Here is a 25,462-nt window from a genome sequence, read left to right as displayed (position 1 = left end):
CCTCAAGAGGCGGTTGAACAAACAAAAACCCACAAATTCTGACAAACTCCAAGCATTGATTATGCAAGAATGGGCTGCCATCAGTCAGGATGTGGCCCAGAAGTTAATTGACAGCATGCCAGGGTGGATTGCGGAGGTCTTGAAAAAGATGGGTCAACACTGAAAATATTGACTCTTTGCAACTTCATGTAATTGTCAATAAAAGCCTTTGACACTTATGAAATGCTTGTAATTATACTTCAGTATTCCATAGTAACATCTGACAAAAATATCTAAAGACACTGAAGCAGCAAACTTTGTGAAAATTAATATTTGTGTCATTCTCAAAACTTTTGGCCACGACTGTATATACTGTATTCTATTATATTCTACTGTATTTTAGTCTATGCTGCTCCGACATTGCTCGTCCAAATATTGATATATTCTTAATTCCATTCCTTTACTTGAGATGTGTGTAATGTTTGTATTGTTGTGAAATTGTTAGATATTACTTGTTATATATTACTGCACTGTTGGAGCTAGAAACACAAGCATTTCGCGACACCCACAATAACATCCGCTAAACATTTGTATTGGTCACATACACTTTTCTGCACACGCAACGGTCAGTGTGAACCGGAGTGACTTGACACATCGCTGGCCAACCAAGATGTAGCTACAAACAAAACGAAGTTAAATGGTTCCAGTCTGACATGAAGCGTTCATCCGTGTATACGGGTAAGAGTCTAGCTACATTTCAGATATTATACGTTTAAAATTTTGTCAGAAAGTCATTTTCATTGTAAGTTAGCACATACTGTTAGCTAGCTAGCGAACGTTAGATTGCTGGCTTGCTTGCTAACGTAACAGTACGTGTATGATCTGTGTAGTAATATTATTGGATTCAGAAATCCAGTTGCATTGCTAGTTATAACCCAGTTGTTAGCTTTAGCTACCTGCAGATTCATACTACAGCTACGACAATATTTGTATTGGTAGTAGTATGAGTTGGGATTACGCAGGTTCATTGTTCAGATAGCTAGCTAGATGTCTAAACAAAAGACTCCACTTCATCAGATGATTACGTGACCCATCAAGTTAGCCAGGTGTATCCGGGGGCAATTATGGTCATCTATTGTATGTCATGAATATGTGCACATGTCTAGACAATAGTGACCCATCCACTTAGCTAGATGTGGCTGGGGAGTGGTTATAGCATTTCCTTCACATGACCCAAATTAGATTTTATTTGATATAGTGTGTGTTTACCAGACACGGTAATGTGAAGAACAACATGACCTGCATCAAAGTCAGATTAGGATATAGGCTAAGGATTAGGTAAAGTGTATTTTTACCTGGAGTTTTTCCTTATTGTAGACTACTACTTTTACCACTTTTAGTCTTGAAATCTTTGGTTGTTTACTAAACTTCTCACTCCGTTTAGCACATGGCATCACGTGAATCCTTAATCAGATAGGTGGGACTAAAGCCCTACTCTGTCTCTGCTGTACTCCGCAACACAAAATGTCCAGAATGCACAACAGAAGCTCAGTACTATCAATGCCGGTCCGGCGCGCTATCGACTGTGCCGCAAAAGCATGCTCAAGCGGCAGAGTCGATTTCCGCGCTTATAAACCCAGGGTCGTTACACTATATATATATATATATATATATATATATATATATATATATATATATATATATATATATATATATAATATAGATATTTTGATTGTAACCTTTATTTAACTAGGCAAGTCAGTTAAGAACAAATTATTATTTACAATGACGACCTACACCGGCCGTAAACATATTGAAATGGTACTCCTGCATCCCGCTTCGTTATTTTGTGTTGTAAAAGTTAATCAACAAACACAACAATGGAGAATCCTCCTGGTTTACCGACCCCACCACTCGGCATCGTACAGAACTAATTCCCGGTTGCGCCTCACAAATGCGCCAATTAAGATTTGAATGTTGATTATAATGTGTGCATAGGCTGTAGTTGTTTTAACAGAATAGCCTGACATTTTTTTTCAGCTCAGGTTTACTCAAGAGGCATACAACACATCGTAGGCATAGCTTATAGTCCTAGTGTTTTCATTTTATAATGTATTTATTTGGGTTCATAGTGTGGACCGAACCGAGGTCCCCGTACCAAACTGTTCAGAATGAATATGTGTAGGCCTACCGTCACAACCTTAAATTCAAAAATGTTTGTCATGGGGCAGACTGAAAAATTTGCCGTTGTACATCTAATTTCCTGCAATTCTACACATTTAGCCATATGGTGGAGTTTTTTTCTGATGATCGGGCCCCCGGTCGGTAATTTGACCATTGTTACTACAAGTTTAGATATCTGGCCAAGGAGATTAATTTACCTTCTAAAAAATGTTTGTTGACATGGGCTAATTGAGTGACTATCAGTGACTGACCGAAGAGAAAAACTGCTGATGCACAATCAAATTTCGTACTCTACTACTCTAACCCTCAACAGTAAGTTGAGACCCTAACTTATTTTTGCGGGGGAAATTGATCCGTGGGCCTACAAAATGGCTGCCAGTTGCCCATCCCTGCTCTATATGGTGTTTTAACTTGAAAGCAGCAGCCTTTGTTACTACTGCTGCTCTTTCAGCTTGAATTCAGGCTGAGGATGTGGAGGATAAACCTGACCGTGAACTCCTGTTAGACTTGCGGCTGGACGTTTGGGACACACTGTCAGTAAGTTTAACATCATCCTTCTCATCAGTGCATTCATCAGGTTTCTCTGGGTCTGGGGATGCATTTGAAATCCATTTGGACACGTCTTAATATGCTGCAGTTTGGGAAACTTTCTCCTCCAAGGCCTTTCCTGCTAAGGCCCGTCCAATAGCTCCATGTCACCCACATTGACAATGATAACTGCAGTTCAGAGGAGGCTGGTGGGAGGCGCTATAGGAGGACTGGCTCATTGTAATGGCTGGAATGGAATAAATGAAACAGAGTCAAACATGTGGTTTCCATATTTTTGATACCGTTCCATTAATTCCATTCCAGCTATTACAATGAGCCCATCCTACAATAGCTCCTCCCACCAGCCTCTACTGCTGCAGTGGTAGAATTCACTTCAGCCATATTTCATAGGCCATCACAATAATATCTACGTTTCCCAATCCTCCCCATTTCAATATGCAAGAATGAACATGCATCAATAAGCGTTCTGGTGCACAGCACTATGCTCCTTTAACAGTCTCGTTATATATATCCAGGCTATATCACAACCGGCCGTGATTGGGAGTCCCATAGGGCGGCACACAATTGGCCCAGCGTCGTCTGGGTTTGGCCAGGGTAGGCTGTCATTGTAAATAAGAATTTGTTGTTAACTGACTTGCCTAGTTAAATAAAGGTGTGTAATTTACCTTTTTTAACCTTTTTTGTATTATTATTATTATTTCTCGCTAATATATGAACGATATGTCATTTTGCATTCATACAAGGTGTCCGGTAAATTGCCACAGTAGATTTTCCGTGGTAAGCAAGGATATACTTTATTTCAGTTGTACGGAATGATAGTCAAATAGATCAATTACCTTTAGTCAGATAAAATTGCAGGATCAAAATTGTTCCGATGATAATACCCACCAGAGGGGGAAATTGTCTTAAAATGTTGGTTGCAATTAGGACTAAAAGATAACCCGACATCCGCGTTAGGGAGCAGGCATATCGGTGGCCAATGCTGGTTGCAATTGAGATCAGCTTTGAGGTGATTTTAGCCTATATTGATGGTTTAACAAGAAGTCAGCTGTAGATAACCTGGTGGCTTTCGGTGGTTAAAATTTTTCGGTTGAATGCATTCAGTGACTACGTATCCCCTTTCCCTTTTCCATGTGTTTACATTTGTTGGTTGCTGTTAATAAAGGCTTTTTTATGGCAACCTTCACGATATGCGACCAAGTTCTGTAATTCTCCAACGGTGGCCCTTGGACTTTTCTTTACGTGCTGAACATCGTCCTCACTGTGCGTGGGGAAAAGATACACTTGGGTCCTCTACCAGGCAAGTTAACCACTGTTCCAGTGGTTTTAAACTTCTTAATTGTTGCCCTAGTAGTGGTAAGTAGTATATAATTTTTTCAGTAGTTTCTTGTACCCATTGCCTAATTTAAGAAAGTCAACAACCATGTATTTTTTCATTTGTGAGTTCTTTGCCATGGTGATGAATGACAAAATGATTTTACATGCGTGTTACCTAATTTTTATAGCCTAGTGAAACAGAAAGTCTTCAAAAGGCCACTATACATTTCCTTAAAATGAGATTAACTTAAAAAAGTAGAATTACGATCTATTACTACTTAATTACTATACATTATTACTATCTATTAATATCGATTACTACCTATTGCTACCTATTAATTACTACCTTATTAATTAGAAGAGCAGCAAGTAACCTAGTGGTTAAGAGCGTTGGGCTGATTCGAATCCCCGAGCCGACTAGGTGAAAACCTGCTGAGGTGCCCTTGAGCAACCCTAATTGCCTCTGTAAGTCGCTCTGGATAAGAGTGTCTGCTAAATGACTAAAATATAATGTAAATGTAAACACATTTTGTATAATTTTAATAATTTTGACTCCTATCCGTTTTAGATTATTAAACAAAATAAAATGTTCTGATAAATTGTATTAGTATAAAAGAATAGATTTTTTAAATGTTTTGACCATCCAATATATCTTGGTATTTCTATTATTTATTTTGCTCATCTTTATCACTGGTGCCAATACATTTAGAGGTGACTGTATAGGTTCTTGCCTGTACATTTTCTGTACTTGTCTGTGTGTATTTGAGTGTGTGTTCACGTGTTTTTGTTTACATGTGATGCGTCCTACCTGTCGAATCTCCTCACAGACCATGGTGAAGACCCAGAAGTAGAGAACAAACTCTAAGGTGGACGGGCCGTGAGGCGGCGGGGGCTTGAAGTCCAACAATAGGATATAAGCAAACAGGATGAGGAACATGAAGTACATCAGCACGTTGCCTAGGAACGAGGTGACGGGCGCAAACCAGAACTCCCTCCAGCGCAGCAGTATGAAGGGCTTCTTGGGATTGGAGGAGGGGGCACTTTTCAGATTGGCCCTTAGAGCAGCATATTCCTCGACATCCTCTTCCCTGAAAGGATAAGAACGGGAATAATTACTTAGTGTGTGTGCATGGATGAGTATGTGTGTGTGTGCGTGCGTGTGTTTACGTTTGCGTGATGTCGGCGAGGGAGAGCATAGTGGCATCTCTTCCGTCCAGACTCTCTGTGTCTCGACCATGAGGTACCTCCTCCTCCTCCGACCCCACCTCTTCCTCATGTTCCCTGAGAGAGAGAGAGAGAGAGACAGAGATTGATAAATAAATTAGAGACTGACAAGACAGTTTCACCACCAGCTTCTAATTTCTCAAATTCACCCCATATGAGGAGAATAAGGAACGCTCCATGTATAAAAAATGTGAACGATAGAGAGAAGATAGCCTGTAGTGAAAGGGAAGCAAAGATGAAAATAAGTCAGCATTGCAAATTGAAGATTTGAACGATATTGTAAGATAGGTGGTGAAGGAAAAGTTTATTTATTTTTTTACCTTTATTTTACCAGGGAAGACATATTGAGACCTAGGTCTCTTTTTCAAATGTGCCCAGCACAATACAACACAAATTTACACATTATACACAAAATATACATATGTGACCCGTTTCAGGACGCTAGGCATATGTCTTGCATCTACTACACAGGAGAGGCATTTGAACGTATTATTTGTTTGGTTGTTGATGAAAATGCCTTCTGGAACAAGTGAACTTTCATGTGCCTTAATAACAAACTTGTATGTCATCTGTAAATACGAATACAATTGTAAAACTATGAGCCTAATTGGTTTAGCCACAGAAAAAGACAGGAACCTTCCCGCTAGCCATGATTGGCTGAGATAATGGATGGGCTGGACATGCCGAGAGATGAGTTCAGATTGCTCTGACATGTAGCATGCATCAGACTATAACATGAGCTGCTCATTATGTGTAGATAATCCTAGTTCCGCTGATTTTTTTAAAGATATAACGTTAGCCATAGAGAACTGCAAAAGTGTTGCTCCTGCTCTCAACAACATTGCTGCCCTGAATTTAGTAGGCGCTATCGACAAAGATCAGTGGGAAAAAGTTGTGATGGACTACTTTCTGCACATGGTCAGTGTAAACCGGAGTGACTTAACACAACACAGCCCAAACAAGCTCTACAAACAAAACGGAAATTACACAAGACTTCTTACTGAAAAGGGGTTCCAGTCTGCAGTGAAGCATTTATCCATGTACAGTACATGGGTAAGAGTCTAGATACACTTTCAGATGTTATACGTTTCTAATTTTGTCAAAGTCGTTTTCATTACAAGTTAAAGCATACTGGTTGATAGCTAGCAAACGTTAGCTTGCTCTCTCGCTAGATAATGTTATGTGCATGATCTGTGTAGTAATATTATTAGTATCTCAGAAATCCATTTGCATTGCTAGTTATAGCCTAATGTTAGCTAGCTAACATGAAACCTAGTTGGTTAGCTTTAGCTACCTGCAGATTCATACTACAGCATTTCATGCATGGTGGCTAGCTATGACAATCTGTTTGTATTACTAGTAGTACGGATTGGGATTGTGGTTTGTTGTTTAGCTAGCTAGCTACAAATCTAAACAAAAGACTCTACTTCGCCAGATGATTACATGACCCATCAAGTTAGCCAGGTGTGTCTGGGGGTGACTACGGCCATCTATTGTATTTCATGAACATCTGTACATTTCTAGACAATAACGTGTACACGTCTAGATCTTGACAAAAGTGACCACTCCACTTAGCTAGATGTGGCTGAGGGGTGGTTATAATTTAGACAAGTGTGTCTGGGTAAGCATCATCTAATAAGTAACCATTTCACTTGACCATTTACACCTTCTGTATCCTGTGCATGTGACAAAAAAAACGTACATTTTATTTTATATAGTGTGTGTTTACCAGAGATGGTAATATGAAGAACAAAATGACCTGCACCAAATTCAGATTAGGATATAGGCCAAGGACTAGATAAAGTGTATTTTTACCTGGAGTTTTTCCTTATTGCAGTCTACTACTTTCATCACTTTTAGTCTTGAAATCTTTGGTTGTTTACTACACTACCTTACTCACTCTGTTTATCACATGGCCTCATATGTGAATCCTTAATGAGATGGATGGGGCTAAGGCTTAAGAAGGTGTGAAAGATGCTGAATAGGTTTAGACAAAGAGCTCTCCAGTAGGTGTACCAAACATTCAAGGACCATTTTCTCAAAAGTGAGGTTACAAGTTTATCAACTTTCAAAGCAGAATTCCTCAACTGCAGTGTATGATATACAATTTTTTAGCTCTGAGTCTATACTTTTATCCAATGTAAAAAAATAAACACTTTCTAATTTTGCGACATAAGATCGAATCGAGGTTCTCGGTCAAATATGATCAGGCCCTACACCCAAACAAGGGCACTGCGCTCATCCACCTCTGGCCTGCTGGCCCCCCTACCTCTGAGGAAGCACAGTTCCCGCTCAGCCCAGTCAAAACTGTTCGCTGCTCTGACACCCCAATGGTGGAACAAGCTCCCTCACGACGCCAGGACAGCGGAATCAATCACCACCTTCCGGAGACACCTGAAACCCCACCTCTTTAAGGAATACCTAGGATAGGATAAAGTAATCCTTCTACCCCCCCCCCCCCCCTTAAAAGATTTAGATGCACTATTGTAAAGTGGTTGTTCCACTGGATATCATAAGGTGAATGCACCAATTTGTAAGTCGCTCTGGATAAGAGCGTCTGCTAAATGACTTAAATGTAAATGTAAATACACTACATGACCAATAGTATGTGGACACCTGCTCGTCGAACATCTCATTCCAAAATGAAGGGCATTAACATGGAGTTGGTTTCCCCTTTGCTGCTATAACAGCCTCCACTCTTCTGGGAAGGCTAGATGGAACAATGCTGCAGGTACTTGCTTCCATTCAGCCATAAGAGCATTAGTGAGGTCGGCCATTGATGTTAGGCGATTAGGCCTAGCTCGCAGTCTGCATTCCAATTCATCCCAAAGGTGTTAAATGGGGTTGAGGTCATGGCTCTGTGCAAGCCAATCAAGTTCTTCCACACCGATCTCGACAAACCATTTCTGTATGGACCTCGCTTTGTGCACGGGGGCATTGTCATGCTGAAACAGGAAAGTCCCTTCCCCAAACTGTTGTCACAAAGTTGGAAGCACAGAATAGTCTAGAATGTCATTGTATGCTGTAGCGTTAAGATTTTCCTTCACTGGAACTAAGTGGCCTAGCTCAAACAGTGAAAAAAGCCCCAGACCATTATTTCTCCTCCGCTTCAGCACTCGGCGGTCCCGTTCTGTGATCTTGTGTGGCCTACCACTTCATGGCTGAGCCATTGTTCCTCATAGATGTTTGCACTTCACAATAACAACTCTTACAGTTGACCGGGGCAGCTCTAGCAGGGCATAAATCTGACGAACTGACTTGTTGGAAAGGTGGCATCCTATGACGGTGCCACGTTGAAAGTCACTGAGCTCTTCAGTAAGGCCATTCTACTGCTAATGTTTGTCTATGGAGATTGCATGGCTGTGCTTGATTTTATAAACCTGTCAGGAACGGATGTGGCTGAACTAGCCGACTCCACTAATTTGAAGGGGTGTCGACATCATTTTGTATATATTGTGTATGAACACATAAATACTGGACATTTTGAACTGTTATTATGGTGACATTTGACACAATTACTATCATGGTCTTGAACTCACATTTTTCCGATCTCGGCCTTTGACTGTAGCGCTTTTGCAGATATAACTGTAGTATACTATAGTATTTTTTATATATTTTTTAATTTTTATTAACCTTTATTTAACTAGGCAAGTCAGTTAAGAACAAATTGTTATTTACAATGACGGCCTAGGAACAGTGAGTTAACTGCCTTGTTCAGGGGCAGAAGGAAAGATTTTTACCTTGTCAGCTTGGGAATTCGATCTAGTAACCTTTCGGTTACTGGCCCAACGCTGTAACCACTAGGCTACCTGCCACCCCCATTTGCAGTTTACTGTAGTATAAATACTGTAGTAAAATGTTTTTTTATTTACTGTAGTGTTTTTGCAGACTGTATTATACTGTAGTGTTTTATTTTATTATCTTTGTTTTTACAGACTGTGCTTTTGTTGTTTGAGGACATTACTGTAGTATTTACTATAGTAGTCTACAGTATACTACAAAATTATATAGCAAGTACTGTCACGGCCGTTGTTGTAAGAATCGGACCAAAATGCAGTGTGGTTTGGGTTCATCATCTTTATTACGTGAACTGGCACAAAAAAAACAATAAAGAACAAAACGAACGTGAAGCTATGCAGTGCTCAAGGCAACTATACACAAACAAGATCCCACAAAACACAGTGGGGAAATGGCTACCTAAATATAATCCCCAATCAGAGACAACGATTGGGAACCATACCAGGCCAACATAGAAATAAATAAACTAGAATGCCCACCCTAGTCACACCCCGACCTAACCAAAATAGAGAATAAAGGATCTCCAAGGTCAGTGCGTGACAAGTACTATACATGATCAAGGGATACTACAGTGTGTAGTACTGTATATAATATTCTACAGTATACTACAGTTTACTACCGAATTCTGTAGTAAATATTATAGTAAACTGTAGTATTTTTTTCATGTGGGCAGCCAATCTTTTCTGTATCTTAATGCTTATTATGCATAAATATGTAACTTTTTGGGTGACCTGACAAAATGCACATAGAAATGTGATTTATAGATATTTCATTCTCATTGAAAGCAAGTCTAAGAAGCGATAGATCTCATCTATGTACGCTATTTCTATGCTTCCCGTTCTTACGTTTTGTTTTTACGTATTTTACTTTCCGTTTTGTACTCCAGTTTCAAACAGCTGAAAATACTATATTTTTGGTTAATTCAAATATATTTCACAGCAGTTTAGATGGTAGAATGATTCTCTACACTATACATTGCTTGTTTTGTCATATAAACTGAAATTAGGCTAAGTATTAGAATTCCTGCAAATGGTGGCGCGACTGCTGCATATTGCACCTTTAATGGAATGGAAATTCTCAGACAGACAGACACTAACCTGAAGCTGATGAGGTTGGTGTAGATGAGGGGGGGTAAGAAGAAGGAGAGGACCAGTTTCCAGACCTTCGTGCTCCTCTTCATGTCTCCCCACCAGATCTGAGACAGCAGAGACTGCCAGAGGAAGAGGTAGTAGCAGAGTTGGTACTAAGAAACTTCAATTAACCCCCCTCCATGTTCTAACACACACACTTTGGAAATCTAAGGGGCTGGTTCGTTTTATAAAGATTAATGTGAACACAGATCACACACACAGATTATTACATGTTTTATCTTTAACTCTTCATCTTGTTGGAAAAGGACCCGTAAGTAAGCATTTCACTGTTAGTCTACACCTGTTGTTTACGAAGCATGTGATAAATTTGATTTGATTCAAGATTCACACACACGTATGCACGCACACACACAAAGCACGCACGCACACACAAACACACACACCTTGACCTCTGACCCCTGAGTTTAGTACAGACCTGCACGCCATCGTGGCTGAAGAAGTGGCGGGCGTCGGCTGAGGTGGCCATCTGTAGACAGGTAGCTTTGCCCCACACCGGAGACTGCCTTATAAGGAGGGTGAAAGAGCGGCTTTCACTGCTCTGGTAGCACTCACTGAACACGTCTAGAGAGATGATTAAAGAGTTAACACTCACTCACTGAAGACTTCTAAAGAGAGAAGAAACGGGTCACAGGTTTTCACATTAGGTTTCCCATTAGGAGTGCGGATTGGTTTGCTTCAGTCCTCATCTTAAAGACATTGAGTGTGAAAGCAATGTAAATGGTCCCAGACTGGGATGCCGTCCAGTAGACTTTCAGAACAGGTGGTCCCTTGCGGTCTGATGCGGACTCGCTACTAGCCATAATAGTAACCTTCACTCAAAAAATACAAGCTGCTCACATGTATGCATAACAGAGTTGATAACCACTACATTGACATCCTCACAGTACAAACACACAGCCAGGATAAGGCTAACTCACCAAGGGCCAAGTTCTCAAACTTCTGGGCCAGCTCCTTCATAGAGAGCTTGGTTTCCGTCTCACTCTCCAGCTTAGACAGCTCCCTCAGAATCTTACAGCCTGCCAGAGCACTGAGGACAGATTCCCCTGCCTGGAGGAGAGAGGGAGAGGGGGGAGAGAGAGGCAGAGAGAGCGAGAGGGAGAGAAAGCGAGAGAGAGAGGGAAGTGGATATAAAAAGGGGAGAGATCAATGCTAAAATTACTCTGTGCATTCGTAAATTAATGAATTTTTCTACAGATTAGTTTAACTTCAAGTATTTACATTGACATTTTAGTCATTTAGCAGACACTGATCCAGAGCGACTTACAGTTAGTGCATTCATCTTAACATAGATAGATGGGACAAAGTGTATTTAAGATACACTTTGAAGAGGTCGGGTTTCAGATGTTTTCGGAAAGATGGATAGGGTTCCACAATTGGGGTGCCAAGACAGAGAAGAGCTTGGAATGGGCTGAGCGGGAGTTGCCCTCCCATAGGGCTGAGAGGGCCAAGTGACCAGAGGTGGCAGAATGGAGTGCTCGGGTTGGGGTGTTGGGTTTGAGCATAGCCTGAAGGTAGGGAAGGGCAGTTCCTCTTGCTGTTCCATAGGAAAGTACCATGGTCTTGTAGTGGATGCGGGCTTCAACTGGAAGCCAGTGAAGTGTGCGGAGGAGAAGAGTGAAATGGGAGAACTTGGGAAGGTTGAACACCAGGCGGGCTGCTTTGATGTTTGTAGAGAACGACAGAGTGGAGCGGCCTACCAGGTAGGATGCAATCCAAGAGTGTGCAGAGACGCCCAGCCCTGAGAGGGTGGAGAGGAGGATCTGATGGTTCACCATGTCGAAGGCAGTGACTAGATCTAGGAGGATGAGAACAGAGGAGAGTCAGCTTTGGCAGTGCGGAGAGCCTCCGTGACACAGAGAAGAGCAGTCTCGGTTGAGAGACCCGTTTTGAAGCCTGACTGGTTAGGGTCAAGAAGATAGTTCTGAGAGAGATATTGAGAGAGTTGGTCAAGTGTTTTGGAAAGAAAAGAAAGAACGGATACCGGTCTGTAGTATCTGACGACAAAGAGGAGTCGAGGTGTTGGTTTTTTGAGAACGGGAGCGACTCGGGCTATTTGAAAGTCAGAGGGGACACAGCCAGTGGTCAGGGATGAGTTGATGAGGAAAGTGAGGAATGGAAGAAGGTCTCCAGAGATGGTCTGGAGAAGGGAATGGGGTCAAGCGGGCAGGTTGTCGGGCAGCCTGACACCCCTAGTTGCAGGATTTCATCTGGAGAGAGAGAGAGAGGGGTGAAAGAGCTCAAGGCGTAGGGTAGTTGTGTGTGAATGGGACCAGTGTATTCAATAGGCTGATTGAATGAGGAGCGGATGTCTTCAACCTTCTTTTCAAAGTGGTTGACAAAGTCATCATTAGAGAGGGGGGGGAGGGGGGGATTACGTTTCCTAGGGTTAGAGGCAGAAGCTTGACATTTAGAGTGATAGAAAGTGGCTTTAGCAGTGGACACAGAGGAAGACAAGGTAGATAGGAGGGAGTGAAAGGATGAAAGGTCCTCCGGAAGTTTAGTTTGGATCCATTTTTGCTCAGCTGCCCGTAGCCCTGTTCTGTAAGCTCTCAATGAGGCACTTAGCCATGGAGCAGGAGGGAAGGGCCAAGCTGGCCGGGAGGAAACGGGACAGTGCGAGTCATAGGATGCGTAAAGGGAGAAGAGGAGGGTCGAAGAGGCAGAGACAGGAGGGAAAAGTATTTAGCAAAAGGGAGAGATGACAGGATAAAGAGGAGAGAATAGTGGGAGATACAGAGCGAAGATTGCAATGGCACTTGGCCATCTGGGTAGGGGCTGAGTGGCTATGGTTGGAGGAAAGGGAGTCAGAAAAGGAAACAAAGTAGTGATCAGATACCTGGAGAGGGTTGCAGTGAGATTAGTAGGCGAACAGCCTCTGGTAAAGATGAGGTCAAGCGTATTGCCTGCCTTGTGAGTGGGAAGGGACTGGAAGGGTGAAGTCAAAAGAAGCAAGGAGTTGGAAAGAAATGAATCGAAAGCAGACGTCGGAAGGTTGAAGTACGGAGAGCGATGAGCCATCGTCAGAAAATGAGCTTATCAAGGTATCAAGCTCATATAGGGACTCTCTAAGGGCACCTGGATAACACAGTGCCACCAATGCGGCCCACTCCCAAGGGCTGGGGGCTCTCGTTCTCCGTGGCTGGCGTGAGTAAGACATTTAAGCTTGTTAACCCTCGCAAGGCTGCCGGCCCAGACATCATCCCAAGCCGCATCCTCAGAGCATGAGCAAACCAGCTGGCTTCGGTGTTAATGGACATATTCAATCTCTCCCTATCCCAGTCAGCTGTCCACACTTGATTCAAGATGTCCATTGTTCCTGTACCCAAGAAAGCAAAGGTAACTGAACTTAATGACTACCGCCCTGTAGCACTCACTTCTGTCATCATGAAGTGCTTTGAGAGGCAAGTTAAGGATCATGTCACCTCTACCTCACCTGACACCGTAGACCCACTTCAATTTGCTTACCGCCCCAATAGATCCACAGACGATGCAATCACCATCGCACTGCACACTGCTCTATCCCATCTGGACAAGAAGAATACCTATGTAAGAATGCTGTTCATTGACTATAGCTGAGCCTTCAACACCATAGTACCCTCCAAACTCATCATTAAGCTTGGGGCCCTGGGTCTGAAACCCACCCTGTGCAATTGGATCCTGGACTTCCTGACGGGCCGCCCCCAGGTGGTGAAGGTAGGAAACAACACCTCCACTTCGCTGATCCTTAACACAAACGGGGTACGTGCTCAGCCCCTTCATGTACTCCCTGTTCACCCATGACTGGTGACAACGCAGGCCTCCAACTCAATCATCAAGTTTGCAGACGACACAACAGTAGTAGGCCTGATTACCCACAATGACGAGACAGCCTACAGGAAAGAGGTGAGGGCCTTGGCGGAGTGGTGCCAGGAAAAAATAACCTCTCCCTCAACGTCAACAAAACAAAGGAGCTGATCATGGACTTCAGGAAACAGCAGAGGGAGCACGCCCCTATCCAAATCGATGGGACCACAGTGGAAAAGTTGGAACGCTTCAAGTTCCTCTACGTACACATCACGGACAATCTGAAATGGTCCACCCACACAGACAGTGTGGTGAAGAAGGCGTAACAGCGCCTCTTCAACCTCAGGACCTCAGCACACTGCCTAACCTCCAAGACACCTACAACACCTGATGTCACAGGAAGGCCAAAAAGATCATCAAGGACATCAACCACATGAGCCACGGCCTGTTCACCCCGCTACCATACAGAAGGCGAGGTCAGTACAGGTGCATCAAAGCTGGGACCAAGAGACTGAAAAACAGCTTCTATCTCAAGGCCATCAGACTGCAAAATATCCATCACTAGCCGGGTATCACCCAGTTACTCAACCCTGCACCTTAGAAGCTGCTGCTCCATGTACATAGACATGGAATCACTGGTCACTTTAATAATGGAACACTAGTCACTTTAATAATGTTTACATACTGCTTTACTCATTTCATATGTATATACTGTATTCTATTCTACTGTATTTTAGTCATTGGCACTCCGACATTGCTCGTCCTGATAGTAATATATTTCTTAATTCCATTCTTTTAGTTTTAGATTTGTGTGTGTTGTTGTGAATTGTTAGATACTACTGCACTGTTGGAGCTAGGAACTCAATCATTTCACTACAGCCTCAATAACATCTGCTAAATATGTGTATGTGACCAATAACATTTGATTTGATTTGAACAATCATCTTCAGGTTAATAGCAGTCAGCAGTTCACACACCAAGTAGGCTACTGGGAAGAAAGGCAGCACTTAAAGTAGATGGCCCTAGCTTGCAAAAAGACAGTACTAGACAACAGATAAAGACAAACATGATATTTATCACTCCTGGAGATATCAGGAGTCCTCTGGCTATAGAATGAAGAACCCATTAGAGAGTCATTGTTATCATTGTCATTACAGCTGCCTGTTCCCATACATTCTTAACTGACTTACCTGGTCAGATAAAGGCTAAATAAAATAATGAATAAATAAATTACCATCTCCCAGAAGTAGACGGCCATCTCGCTGCGGTTCTGCAGCACAGCCCAGATGAACAGAGAAGCCCACGGATAGAGACAGCTCTGCCCCCTGTACGAACAATCCCCCTGCAAGAACTTATTCGCTTGCTGAGTGGGGAGAGATATAAAGAGCGAGAGATCGAGAGAGAGTGAATACAGCTTGGTTACCACAGCACAGCAGTCACAGTTACATTCTATGGCAAGTTAAGCAGTGGTATAGCCTTAGCAGTGTTGATGATTCAACTATATTGGTGGAGTGGAGTCTACTCTATAACATGAATAAGTAGGCCTAGTACACATCAATGGACCTTGTCATTGAGAACAGATGCATTTGTAATTCATGGACCCTGGTCAAAAGTAGTGCACTACACACTTAGAAAAAAGGGTTCTAAATAGTTATTTGCGGAAGGATTGGGTTCTACCAAGAACTGTTTTCCTCTTTAGAACCGTTTTTGGAAATGGAGGGTTCTTTGTAAGGCAAAGGGTTCTACCTAGAACCTTTTTTTGAAGAAAGGGTTCTTTGATGATTCTTTATATGGGAAGAATGATTATTTGAAAGGCAAGAAGGGTTCTACATGCACTGTTCTGAATCTAAATGAGCTTTTTTATATACTGCTCAAAAAAATAAAGGGAACACTTAAACAACACATCCTAGATCTGAATGAAAGAAATAATCTTATTAAATACTTTTTTCTTTACATAGTTGAATGTGCTGACAACAAAATCACACAAAAATAATCAATGGAAATCCAATTTATCAACCCATGGAGGTCTGGATTTGGAGTCACACTCAAAATTAAAGTGGAAAACCACTCTACAGGCTGATCCAACTTTGATGTAATGTCCTTAAAACAAGTCAAAATGAGGCTCAGTAGTGTGTGTGGCCTCCACGTGCCTGTATGACCTCCCTACAACGCCTGGGCATGCTCCTGATGAGGTGGCGGATGGTCTCCTGAGGGATCTCCTCCCAGACCTGGACTAAAGCATCCGCCAACTCCTGGACAGTCTGTGGTGCAACGTGGCGTTGGTGGATGGAGCGAGACATGATGTCCCAGATGTGCTCAATTGGATTCAGGTCTGGGGAACGGGCGGGCCAGTCCATAGCATCAATGCCTTCCTCTTGCAGGAACTGCTGACACTCTCCAGCCACATGAGGTCTAGCATTGTCTTGCATTAGGAGGAACCAGGGCCAACCGCACCAGCATATGGTCTCACAAGGGGTCTGAGGATCTCATCTCGGTACCTAATGGCAGTCAGGCTACCTCTGGCGAGCACATGGAGGGCTGTGCGGCCCCCAAAGAAATGCCACCCCACACCATGACTGACCCACCGCCAAACCGGTCATGATGGAGGATGTTGCAGGCAGCAGAACGTTCTCCACGGCGTTTCCAGACTCTGTCACGTCTGTCACGTGCTCAGTGTGAACCTGCTTCATCTGTGAAGAGCACAGGGTGCCAGTGGCGAATTTGCCAATCTTGGTGTTCTCTGGCAAATGCCAAACGTCCTGCATGGTGTTGGGCTGTAAGCACAACCCCCACCTGTGGATGTCGGGCCCTCATACCACCCTCATGGAGTCTGTTTCTGACCGTTTGAGCAGACACATGCACATTTGTGGCCTGCTGGAGGTCATTTTGCAGGGCTCTGGCAGTGCTTCTCCTGCTCCTCCTTGCACAAAGGCGGAGGTAGCGGTCCTGCTGCTGGGTTGTTGCCTTCCTACGGCCTCCTCCACGTCTCCTGATGTACTGGCCTGTCTCCTGGTAGCGCTTCCATGCTCTGGACACTACGCTGACAGACAAGCAAACCTTCTTGCCACAGCTCGCATTGATGTGCCATCCTGGATGAGCTGCACTACCTGAGCCACTTGTGTGGGTTGTAGACTCCGTCTCATGCTACCACTAGAGTGGAAGCACCGCCAGCATTCAAAAGTGACCAAAACATCAGCCAGGAAGCATAGGAACTGAGAAGTGGTCTGTGGTCCCCACCTGCAGAACCACTCCTTTATTGGGGGTGTCTTGCTAATTGCCTATAATTTCCACCTGTTGTCTATTCCATTTGCACAACAGCATGTGACATTTATTGTCAATCAGTGTTGCTTCCTAAGTGGACAGTTTGATTTCACAGAAGTGTGATTGACTTGGAGTTACATTATGTGGTTTAAGTGTTCCCTTTATTTTTTTGAGCAGTGTATTTTTCATAGTTTTATAGTTCTTGAGCACAAGTTTTTACCTCAGTGTTAAACATTCAACAGCAAGAGTTTTAGTAATCTGATACGTTTAAAAAGATAGGTGTGAGAATTACCTATACCTATACTACCGTTCAAAAGTTTGGGGTCACTTTGAAATTTCCTTGTATTTGAAAGAAAAACTATTTTTTTGTACATTAAAATAACATCAAATTGATCAGAAATACAGTGTAGACATTGTTAATGTTGTAAATTACTATTGTAGCTGGAAACGGCAGATTTTTTATGGAATATCTACATAGGCATACAGAGGCCCATTATCAGCGACCATCACTCCTGTGTTCCAATGGCACATTGTGTCAGCTAATTCAAGTTTATCATTTTATAATTTGTCATTAGAAACCCTTTTGCAATTATGTTAGCACAGCTGCTAACTGTTTGTCCTAATTAAAGAAGCAATAAAACTGGCCTTCTTTAGACTTGTTGAGTATCTGGAGCATCAGCATTCGTGGGTTCAATTACAGGCTCAAAATGGCCAGAAACAAAGGACTTTCTTCTGAAACTCATCAGTCTATTCTTGTTCTGAGAAATGAAGGCTATTCCATGCGAGAAATTGCCAAGAAACTGAAGATCTCGTACAACGCTGTGTACTACTCCCTTCACAGAATAGCACAAACGGACTCTAACCAGAATAGAAAGAGGCCCCGGTGCACAACTGAGCAAGAGGACAAGTACATTAGCGTGTCTAGTTTGAGAAACAGACGCCTCACATGTCCTCAACTGGCAGCTTCATTAAATAGTACCCACAAAGCACCAGTCTCAACGTCAACAGTGAAGAGGCGACTCCAGGATGCTGGCCCATCTTAATCTTTTCTTCTAATTGGCCAGTCTGAGATATGGCTTTTTCTTTGCAACTCTGCCTAGAAGGCCAGCATCCTGGAGTAGCCTCTTCGCTGTTGGTTGAACAGTTCATAAAGGGTTCTACGAAGAACCCTTCAAAAATGAAAGTGTTCCCAGTAGAACCCTTCATAGAGGGTTCTAAGGAGAACATTTAGATGATAAAATGGTTCTCGGTAGAACCATTTATAGGTTCTAAGAATAACCCTTCATAGAGGGTTCTACCTTTGCACCAAAAAGTGTTACCTTATGGAGACAAGCCAAAGAACCCTATATGGTTCTATTCAGCACCTTTTTATCTAAGGGGTATTCAACTCTTACCCTACGAGGTCCGGAGCCTGCTGGTTTTCTGTTCTACCAATAGAAAAGTGTTCTACCTGATAATTAGTTGCACCCACCTGGTGTCCCAGGTCTAAATCAGTCCCTGATTAGAAGGGAACAATTTTAAAAAAGCAGTGGAACTAGCTTCGAGTGCCATTTGGAATGCAGCTATGGCAGACACTACCTTCATTGCTCTCCTGGTGCTGGTGCTCTGGTCCAAACGGAAAAGACTGTAGTAGAAGGGCTCACACACATCTCCCAGGATGTCCCATAGAAGCCGTGACACCTGGAGGGAGAGGCGAGAGGAAGTCACATAGAACTGAGATGACTAAATAGTTAAAGCATTAAAGCAGATTATCGAACAAAACACCTAAATTCGATCAACTTCGTTTTAACTCCACACACAGTGAATGACGCCATACCTTCCCTTTGACCCCTCCTATTTTATCAATTGACCATGTAATTTCCCAATAAATACCTAGTAATTCCTGTAGCATAAAATAAAGTGCAACCCCTGCTAGGGCTGTGGCGGTCATGAAATTTCGTCAGCCGGTGATAGTCAAGCAAATCACTGTCGGTCTCACGGTAATTGACCGTTAATTAAATAACACATTTAGCATCTCCTGGCTTCCACACATAGCCTACAAGCCACTGATGCAGACCTTTGGAACATCTACATTTTAAAAAGTTTAATAAATCCATGTAATATAGCCTACACCACCACAATAAATCCATTATTTATTTTAGACAGGTCTAAAAAAACATGATATGAAGAAAATGTAGTCTATTTCAGAAGAACAGAATTGCTCACTCTGAGTTGTCCTTATGTTAGGTCCTGATCTGGCTATGCCATATGGCTGTGGGCTGCACTAGTTCATTTAGCAGACAAAATTTGGTTAGAATTCCATCACATTATTTCATTTTATAGTATGAAGAATACAATTGAACAAAGCTGAATAAAATAGAAAGGATATTTTCTCCAAAGGATTTGACGGAGTGCGCACATGCGGCTATTCTGTGTTGAGCAGTTAACAAAGAAATAGGTACTCCTGTATGCTTAATTTAGAGTTATTAATGTAACTTTAGTTGGGCTATATGTTAAAATTTTTAATACATTGTAATGCAGCATGATACGACTCTAATGATGATTTGAAAAAAGTAGCTTGAAGGGCATGAGCTCTGCTTTGTTTATTGTGCAAGCTGTACACACGTCATCAGTCTCTCATTCACAATTTGACAAGCACTTGATAATGCCTCGAATTTCCCGGCGGCATCCCCTTTGTGTGGTTGTAATGCACCCTAAAAAAATCCATGCCTTTTGCGGCCTGTGGCCGTTGTTCCCTTCTCCCTGAGTGCTGTGTGCTCCGAAGCATCTCTCACTGACATGGCTCTCCATCTCGTGAGCAGGTCTTTCTCACAGGCTACAAGTGAAGATAGACACATCGGGGACGCAACTGCGCGCTTCCGAGGTGCATATTGAAGATATTAGAAGACTGTCCAACAAGATGAGTAAGCCTAACAAACAGCAAAAGCACTAGCCTAACTTAATCTACTATCCCAAATCGTACAAAAGTTGACATATTCTATTCTGTGCGAGAAATAAATATTCCAAACATAGTCTGGGAGAGTTGTGGGGTGCAATAGAACCAAATTAATACAACCACTAGAATATATATATATTTTTTAATTATGCAATGAGGCTGACGCAACAGATCAGAACGTTTAGCTTAAAATGTGATACAACATTTGGCTATTTCTTCACATTATAAGCTCAGTAATGCGCACACTGCAGTAGGCTATAAGCGTGAATGTTCCATTAGTGGAAACAACCATTATCAAAAGTGACCGCAAATGCAATTAAACATGTAATGCTTTAATTATTAAGGTGCATTTTTATGGTGAAAATGATCTTCCCCAACTTGAAACTCACGCGTTGCTTATGTATGCCAGTTAGGCTCCACACTACTCATAAAGTGAATGAATGTGCTTAATTTTAAGAAGTTATTTGGCCACATATATGCCTATGGGCTAGGCTACAGGAGATGTGCGACTATGACTCGAACAAGTCGGGGAGAAAAAGGCATTGTTTCTTGCCTTACGCTGGGCATCATTCACAAGTGATAGGCTAATATTGTCACCCATCAGACTATTCTTGATTTAATCTCATCTTTACATATACTAAATAATATATGTGTGAAATTTGTTTTGATTTACAATGAACCATTATCATGCACCTGTCTCGAAACACGAACAGGGATTTTTTTTTTTTTATCTATTCACTTAAATAGCGAATGGATGACGCTTTTCCTGTGGTTCATTTTCATACCAGCCAGGTAGGCTATACTCCTGTTGTAAAGACAAGCAATGTGCTTAATATTAGGAATGTTAAGAAATAAAAATAGTAGGTCTAGCCTATAGAAAGCTGATGGGATCCTCCTCTTTTTAATAGAGCCCCTCACTCTGTTTTCTTTCACAATTGCATAGCCTATATAAATGTTGCGCAACATGAGGTGTTTAATTCAATTGTTGATTACATTTGCATTGATGTCAGAGTGATTAGAGGGGCAATAGAGTGCTGAGTACCAGGCAGTTAGCAAGTTTGGTAGGCTACTAATGACCATCAGCAGCATCAGAGCTTGGAGAAACCTAATTACTGTGACTAAACGGTCACGTGGAAAGCCTTCATGACTCGTGACCGCCGGTGTGGCGGTAATATAGTCACAGCAACAGCCTTAACCCCTCCTCACCTCATACAAACTGAGCTCTTTGGCAGAGGAGGGTCCTGATAGGGGGCTCATGGGGTTCTGGGGGCTCTTGTTGGCTAAGGCCTCTTTCGGAGAGTATATGGCCAGGCCCTGCCTCTCTGTGAGAAGCCGCTGGAGCAGAGTGAAGGCCAGAGAACTGTCGGACAGCGAGCGGTACAGGACCTCCAGATGCCTGTAGGTTAGGTAGTCCAGGATGTTGAGGCCGTTCTCGTTGAAGAGACGTATGAACTGGGGCTTGTCGTTGATCAGCGCATCCGTCATGGAGTCCTCCAGGTCCTCGTACTGCGGGAGGATAGGAGGGTGTTTTTATAAACATGTCTCTCTGTCTATCTGTCGATCTGTCTGTCTGTCAAAGTTGAAACAATACTATTGAGAAAATTAAGGAACGCTTCACGAATTGAATCGATTTCCAACTTCCCTTCTCCACCAGCCTATTTTCTCTATATTGTTAAATTTCCAATTTCTGTCTATCTGTTCTGCCTGCCTGTTTTGAGTATAATAAATTCCTTGTCAACTAAATAACATAAAATAAATGGTGTTAAACAGGGGCATTAGAAGTGAGGAGCAGTTCACCTTCCATTGGATGTCTCCGTTGAAGAGTTCACTCTTAGCGATGTCCACCCTGTTCCAGGCTACTGCTAGCTTCAGCTCCTCTGTGTACTCACTGGCATCGCTGGACACACGTTTACTGGCTGACAGACAAATACATAGAACGAATGATTAGTGTGAGAGAAATTACAAGATTATGTTATAAATACTGTTACTGCATCAAATGGTTGTTTTATGCAACAGAATAGGGGGTTCTCAGTAGAACACACACTCTCATCTGTGTGTGTTCTACTGAGAATGGGCCTCTGGGGGCTTAATGCTGACAGTAGATGTACAATTCCTTAGGCCACATTCCATTCATGGGAGGGAGTTTGCTCTGGTTTGACTGGAAGGTACCAGGGAGTGAAGGCTCGGGGCCAGACCCTGGTTTCAACACAATGAGAACAGTCTTTACAGCAGATACTGTCTGACGTGAATTATTATATACTGCTCAAAAATAAAGGGAACACTAAAATAACACATCCTAGATCTGAATGACTGAAATAATCTTATTAAATACTTTTTCCTTTACATAGTTGAATGTGCTGACAACAAAATCACACAAAAATAATCAATGGAAATCCAATTTATCAACCCATGGAGGTCTGGATTTGGAGTCACACTCAAAATTAAAGTGGAAAACCACTCTACAGGCTAATCCAACTTTGATGTAATGTCCTTAAAACAAGTCAAAATGAGGCTCAGTAGTGTGTGTGGCCTCCACGTGCCTGTATGACCTCCCTACAATGCCTGGGCATGCTCCTGATGAGGTGGCGGATGGTCTCCTGAGGGATCTCCTCCCAGACCTGGACTAAAGCATCCGCCAACTCCTGGACAGTCTGTGGTGCAACGTGGCGTTGGTGGATGGAGCGAGACATGATGTCCCAGATGTGCTCAATTGGATTCAGGTCTGGGGAACGGGCGGGCCCGTCCATAGCATCAATGCCTTCCTCTTGCAGGAACTGCTGACACACTCCAGCCACATGAGGTCTAGCATTGTCTTGCATTAGGAGGAACCCAGGGCCAACCGCACCAGCATATGGTCTCACAAGGGGTCTGAGGATTTCATCTCGGTACCTAATGGCAGTCAGGCTACCTCTGGCGAGCACATGGAGGGCTGTGCGGCCCCCCAAAGAAATGCCACCCCACACCATGACTGACCCACCGCCAAACCGGTCATGCTGGAGGATGTTGCAGGCAGCAGAACATTCTCCACGGCGTCTCCAGACTTTGTCACGTCTGTCACATGTGCTCAGTGTGAACCTGCTTCATCTGTGAAGAGCACAGGGCGCCAGTGGTGAATTTGCCAATCTTGGTGTTCTCTGGCAAATGCCAAACGTCCTGCACGGTGTTGGGCTGTAAGCACAACCCCCACCTGTGGATGTCGGGCCCTCATACCACCCTCATGGAGTCTGTTTCTGACCGTTTGAGCAGACACATGCACATTTGTGGCCTGCTGGAGGTGATTTTGCAGGGCTCTAGCAGTGCTCCTCCTGCTCCTCCTTGCACAAAGGCGGAGGTAGCGGTCCTGCTGCTGGGTTGTTGCCCTCCTACGGCCTCCTCCACGTCTCCTGATGTACTGGCCTGTCTCCTGGTAGCCCTCCATGCTCTGGACACTACGCTGACAGACACAGCAAACCTTCTTGCCACAGCTCGCATTGATGTGCCATCCTGGATGAGCTGCACTACCTGAGCCACTTGTGTGGGTTGTAGACTCCGTCTCATGCTACCACTAGAGTGAAAGCATCGCCAGCATTCAAAAGTGACCAAAACATCAGCCAGGAAGCATAGGAACTGAGAAGTGGTCTGTGGTCCCCACCTGCAGAACCACTCCTTTATTGCGGGTGTCTTGCTAATTGCCTATAATTTCCACCTGTTGTCTATTCCATTTGCACAACAGCATGTGAAATTTATTGTCAATCAGTGTTGCTTCCTAAGTGGACAGTTTGATTTCACAGAAGTGTGATTGACTTGGAGTTACATTGTGTTGTTTAAGTGTTCCCTTTATTTTTTTGAGCAGTGTATAAAAAGGTGTTGTATTCTTTGTCGTGGGGCTCTCACCGTCGACTAGCCATCATTATCGTAGAGCACTCAATCGATTCACTTTATATGTGTGTGTTGTATTGACCTGCTCCCTTATTAATAAGTGAATAAAGATTTAGTTTAAGTATAACTCTGACTTGTGTGATAAGTTTGTCTCTCCTCATTTGATAGTAAAGAAATTAACCACCACATTTGGCGATGGGGATGGGGATGGGGATGTGAATCTTCACTTGGTGACCGCTCCTGACGACCTGGGTAAATCGTGCACGAGGGATCCCTCAAACACTTCGGGAATGGAGCAGATGGACCCACCTATGATCTGAGAGGCAGCGAGCCGAGTGGATACCACATCCAAAATGTTGTTTAATAAAAGAATGAGGTGAGCGAACCACACTTGAAATCGAGTTTTTAACAAAAGCCTCTGTTACGGGGGCTCTGAGTGTGTATTCCTGTGTGAGGGGGGCACGTTGGAGGCGTAAACAGGGCCGAGTCAGTGGAGGATGATCTGAGAGTTAGTAGACTCAAAGGCACTTATCATTGGTCGGTTGCGGGTGACTTCCTGACACTGAACTGATCACAGTGGGGATTGGTGCGGTCTGAAGGGGCGAGGGGCCAGGGTGACTGTGGGTTCTGTGAGAAACACGGTACTTGGTGAAGCCCTATTGGAGAAAAATAACCTTGTTCTGAAAAGTGTCTAAGTGACCCTCAAAAGTGGTGGAATCCAATTATTTTAAATGTATACCCTGGGTTACTCTGTGTGAGTGTTTTATAGAAGCGTTCTGTGTGGGCACGGTAGGTTGACTCTGTGTGGTTAACCTTTCAATGATGTTCTGTGTGGACATCTGACCAATTCTGTGTGACTGGTCTGACCAATCCTGTGTGGATGGTTATTTAGTAATGTTCTGTGTGAGCATTTGATCATTCCTGTGTGGGTGACCATTAAGGTACTGTGTGAGCATTTGATAAATAATAGTTAGTAGATAAGTTAATGATATGCAATGGTTTAAAATAGTTAGGTACATATGTGAAAGCTATAAACCAAATCCACCTATAGAAGTAATAAAATATTCCTGCAGGTTATAAAAATATTGATTAAGTGTGTTTGGGAACAGTACTGTGTGAATGTGATATGAGAGTTGTGTGAGTGTGGAAATAAGATGATTGAAATTTGGATAATAAGTTTTGATATAATGTTATCTTGGGGTTCCGTCCATCACTGCCCATCATAGAATATCTCGGGGTGGCATTGAGAGCGGGATGTTAGCAGCATGGGAGGCTAGACTTTGCTGTGGTTTCTGGGAGGATAGAGAACCATTTAGGATCCCACGACCAGTCGAGGCAGTGTCCGGGAAACTTCAGTTTTTCCCCGCTGGGAGAATGTTTACTGAGCCAATGGATTGATTGATGAGAGTACATAAGTATTTCT

At 43.0% G+C, this 25,462-nt stretch overlaps 1 protein-coding gene and 1 long non-coding RNA gene across 2 annotated transcripts in view; one reads left to right on the top strand and one right to left on the bottom strand.

Annotated features, from left to right (window-relative positions):
- Positions 1–25,462, bottom strand: part of LOC106600699 (transient receptor potential cation channel subfamily M member 4) — a 90,389-nt gene that overhangs the window by 20,732 nt on the left and 44,195 nt on the right. The window contains exons 10-18 of the mRNA XM_014192261.3: positions 21,979–22,097; positions 21,388–21,687; positions 18,825–18,926; positions 15,220–15,348; positions 11,120–11,249; positions 10,618–10,763; positions 10,149–10,261; positions 5,197–5,310; positions 4,838–5,117 (exon numbers count right to left, since the gene is read on the bottom strand). Coding sequence (XP_014047736.3) covers positions 4,838–5,117; positions 5,197–5,310; positions 10,149–10,261; positions 10,618–10,763; positions 11,120–11,249; positions 15,220–15,348; positions 18,825–18,926; positions 21,388–21,687; positions 21,979–22,097 — 1,433 coding nt within the window. The remainder of the gene's footprint in view (positions 1–4,837; positions 5,118–5,196; positions 5,311–10,148; positions 10,262–10,617; positions 10,764–11,119; positions 11,250–15,219; positions 15,349–18,824; positions 18,927–21,387; positions 21,688–21,978; positions 22,098–25,462) is intronic.
- Positions 455–7,073, top strand: LOC123741881 (uncharacterized). The gene is made up of 2 exons (XR_006769399.2): positions 455–717; positions 4,857–7,073. It is a non-coding gene; the product is annotated as an uncharacterized LOC123741881 (long non-coding RNA).

Source organism: Salmo salar, chromosome 03, assembly GCF_965601325.2.
Source record: "Salmo salar chromosome 03, fSalSal1, whole genome shotgun sequence".
Taxonomy (NCBI): Eukaryota; Metazoa; Chordata; class Actinopteri; order Salmoniformes; family Salmonidae; genus Salmo; species Salmo salar.
The sequence above is the reverse complement of the archived record's forward strand: the minus strand, read 5'-3'. Positions and strand labels throughout refer to the sequence as shown.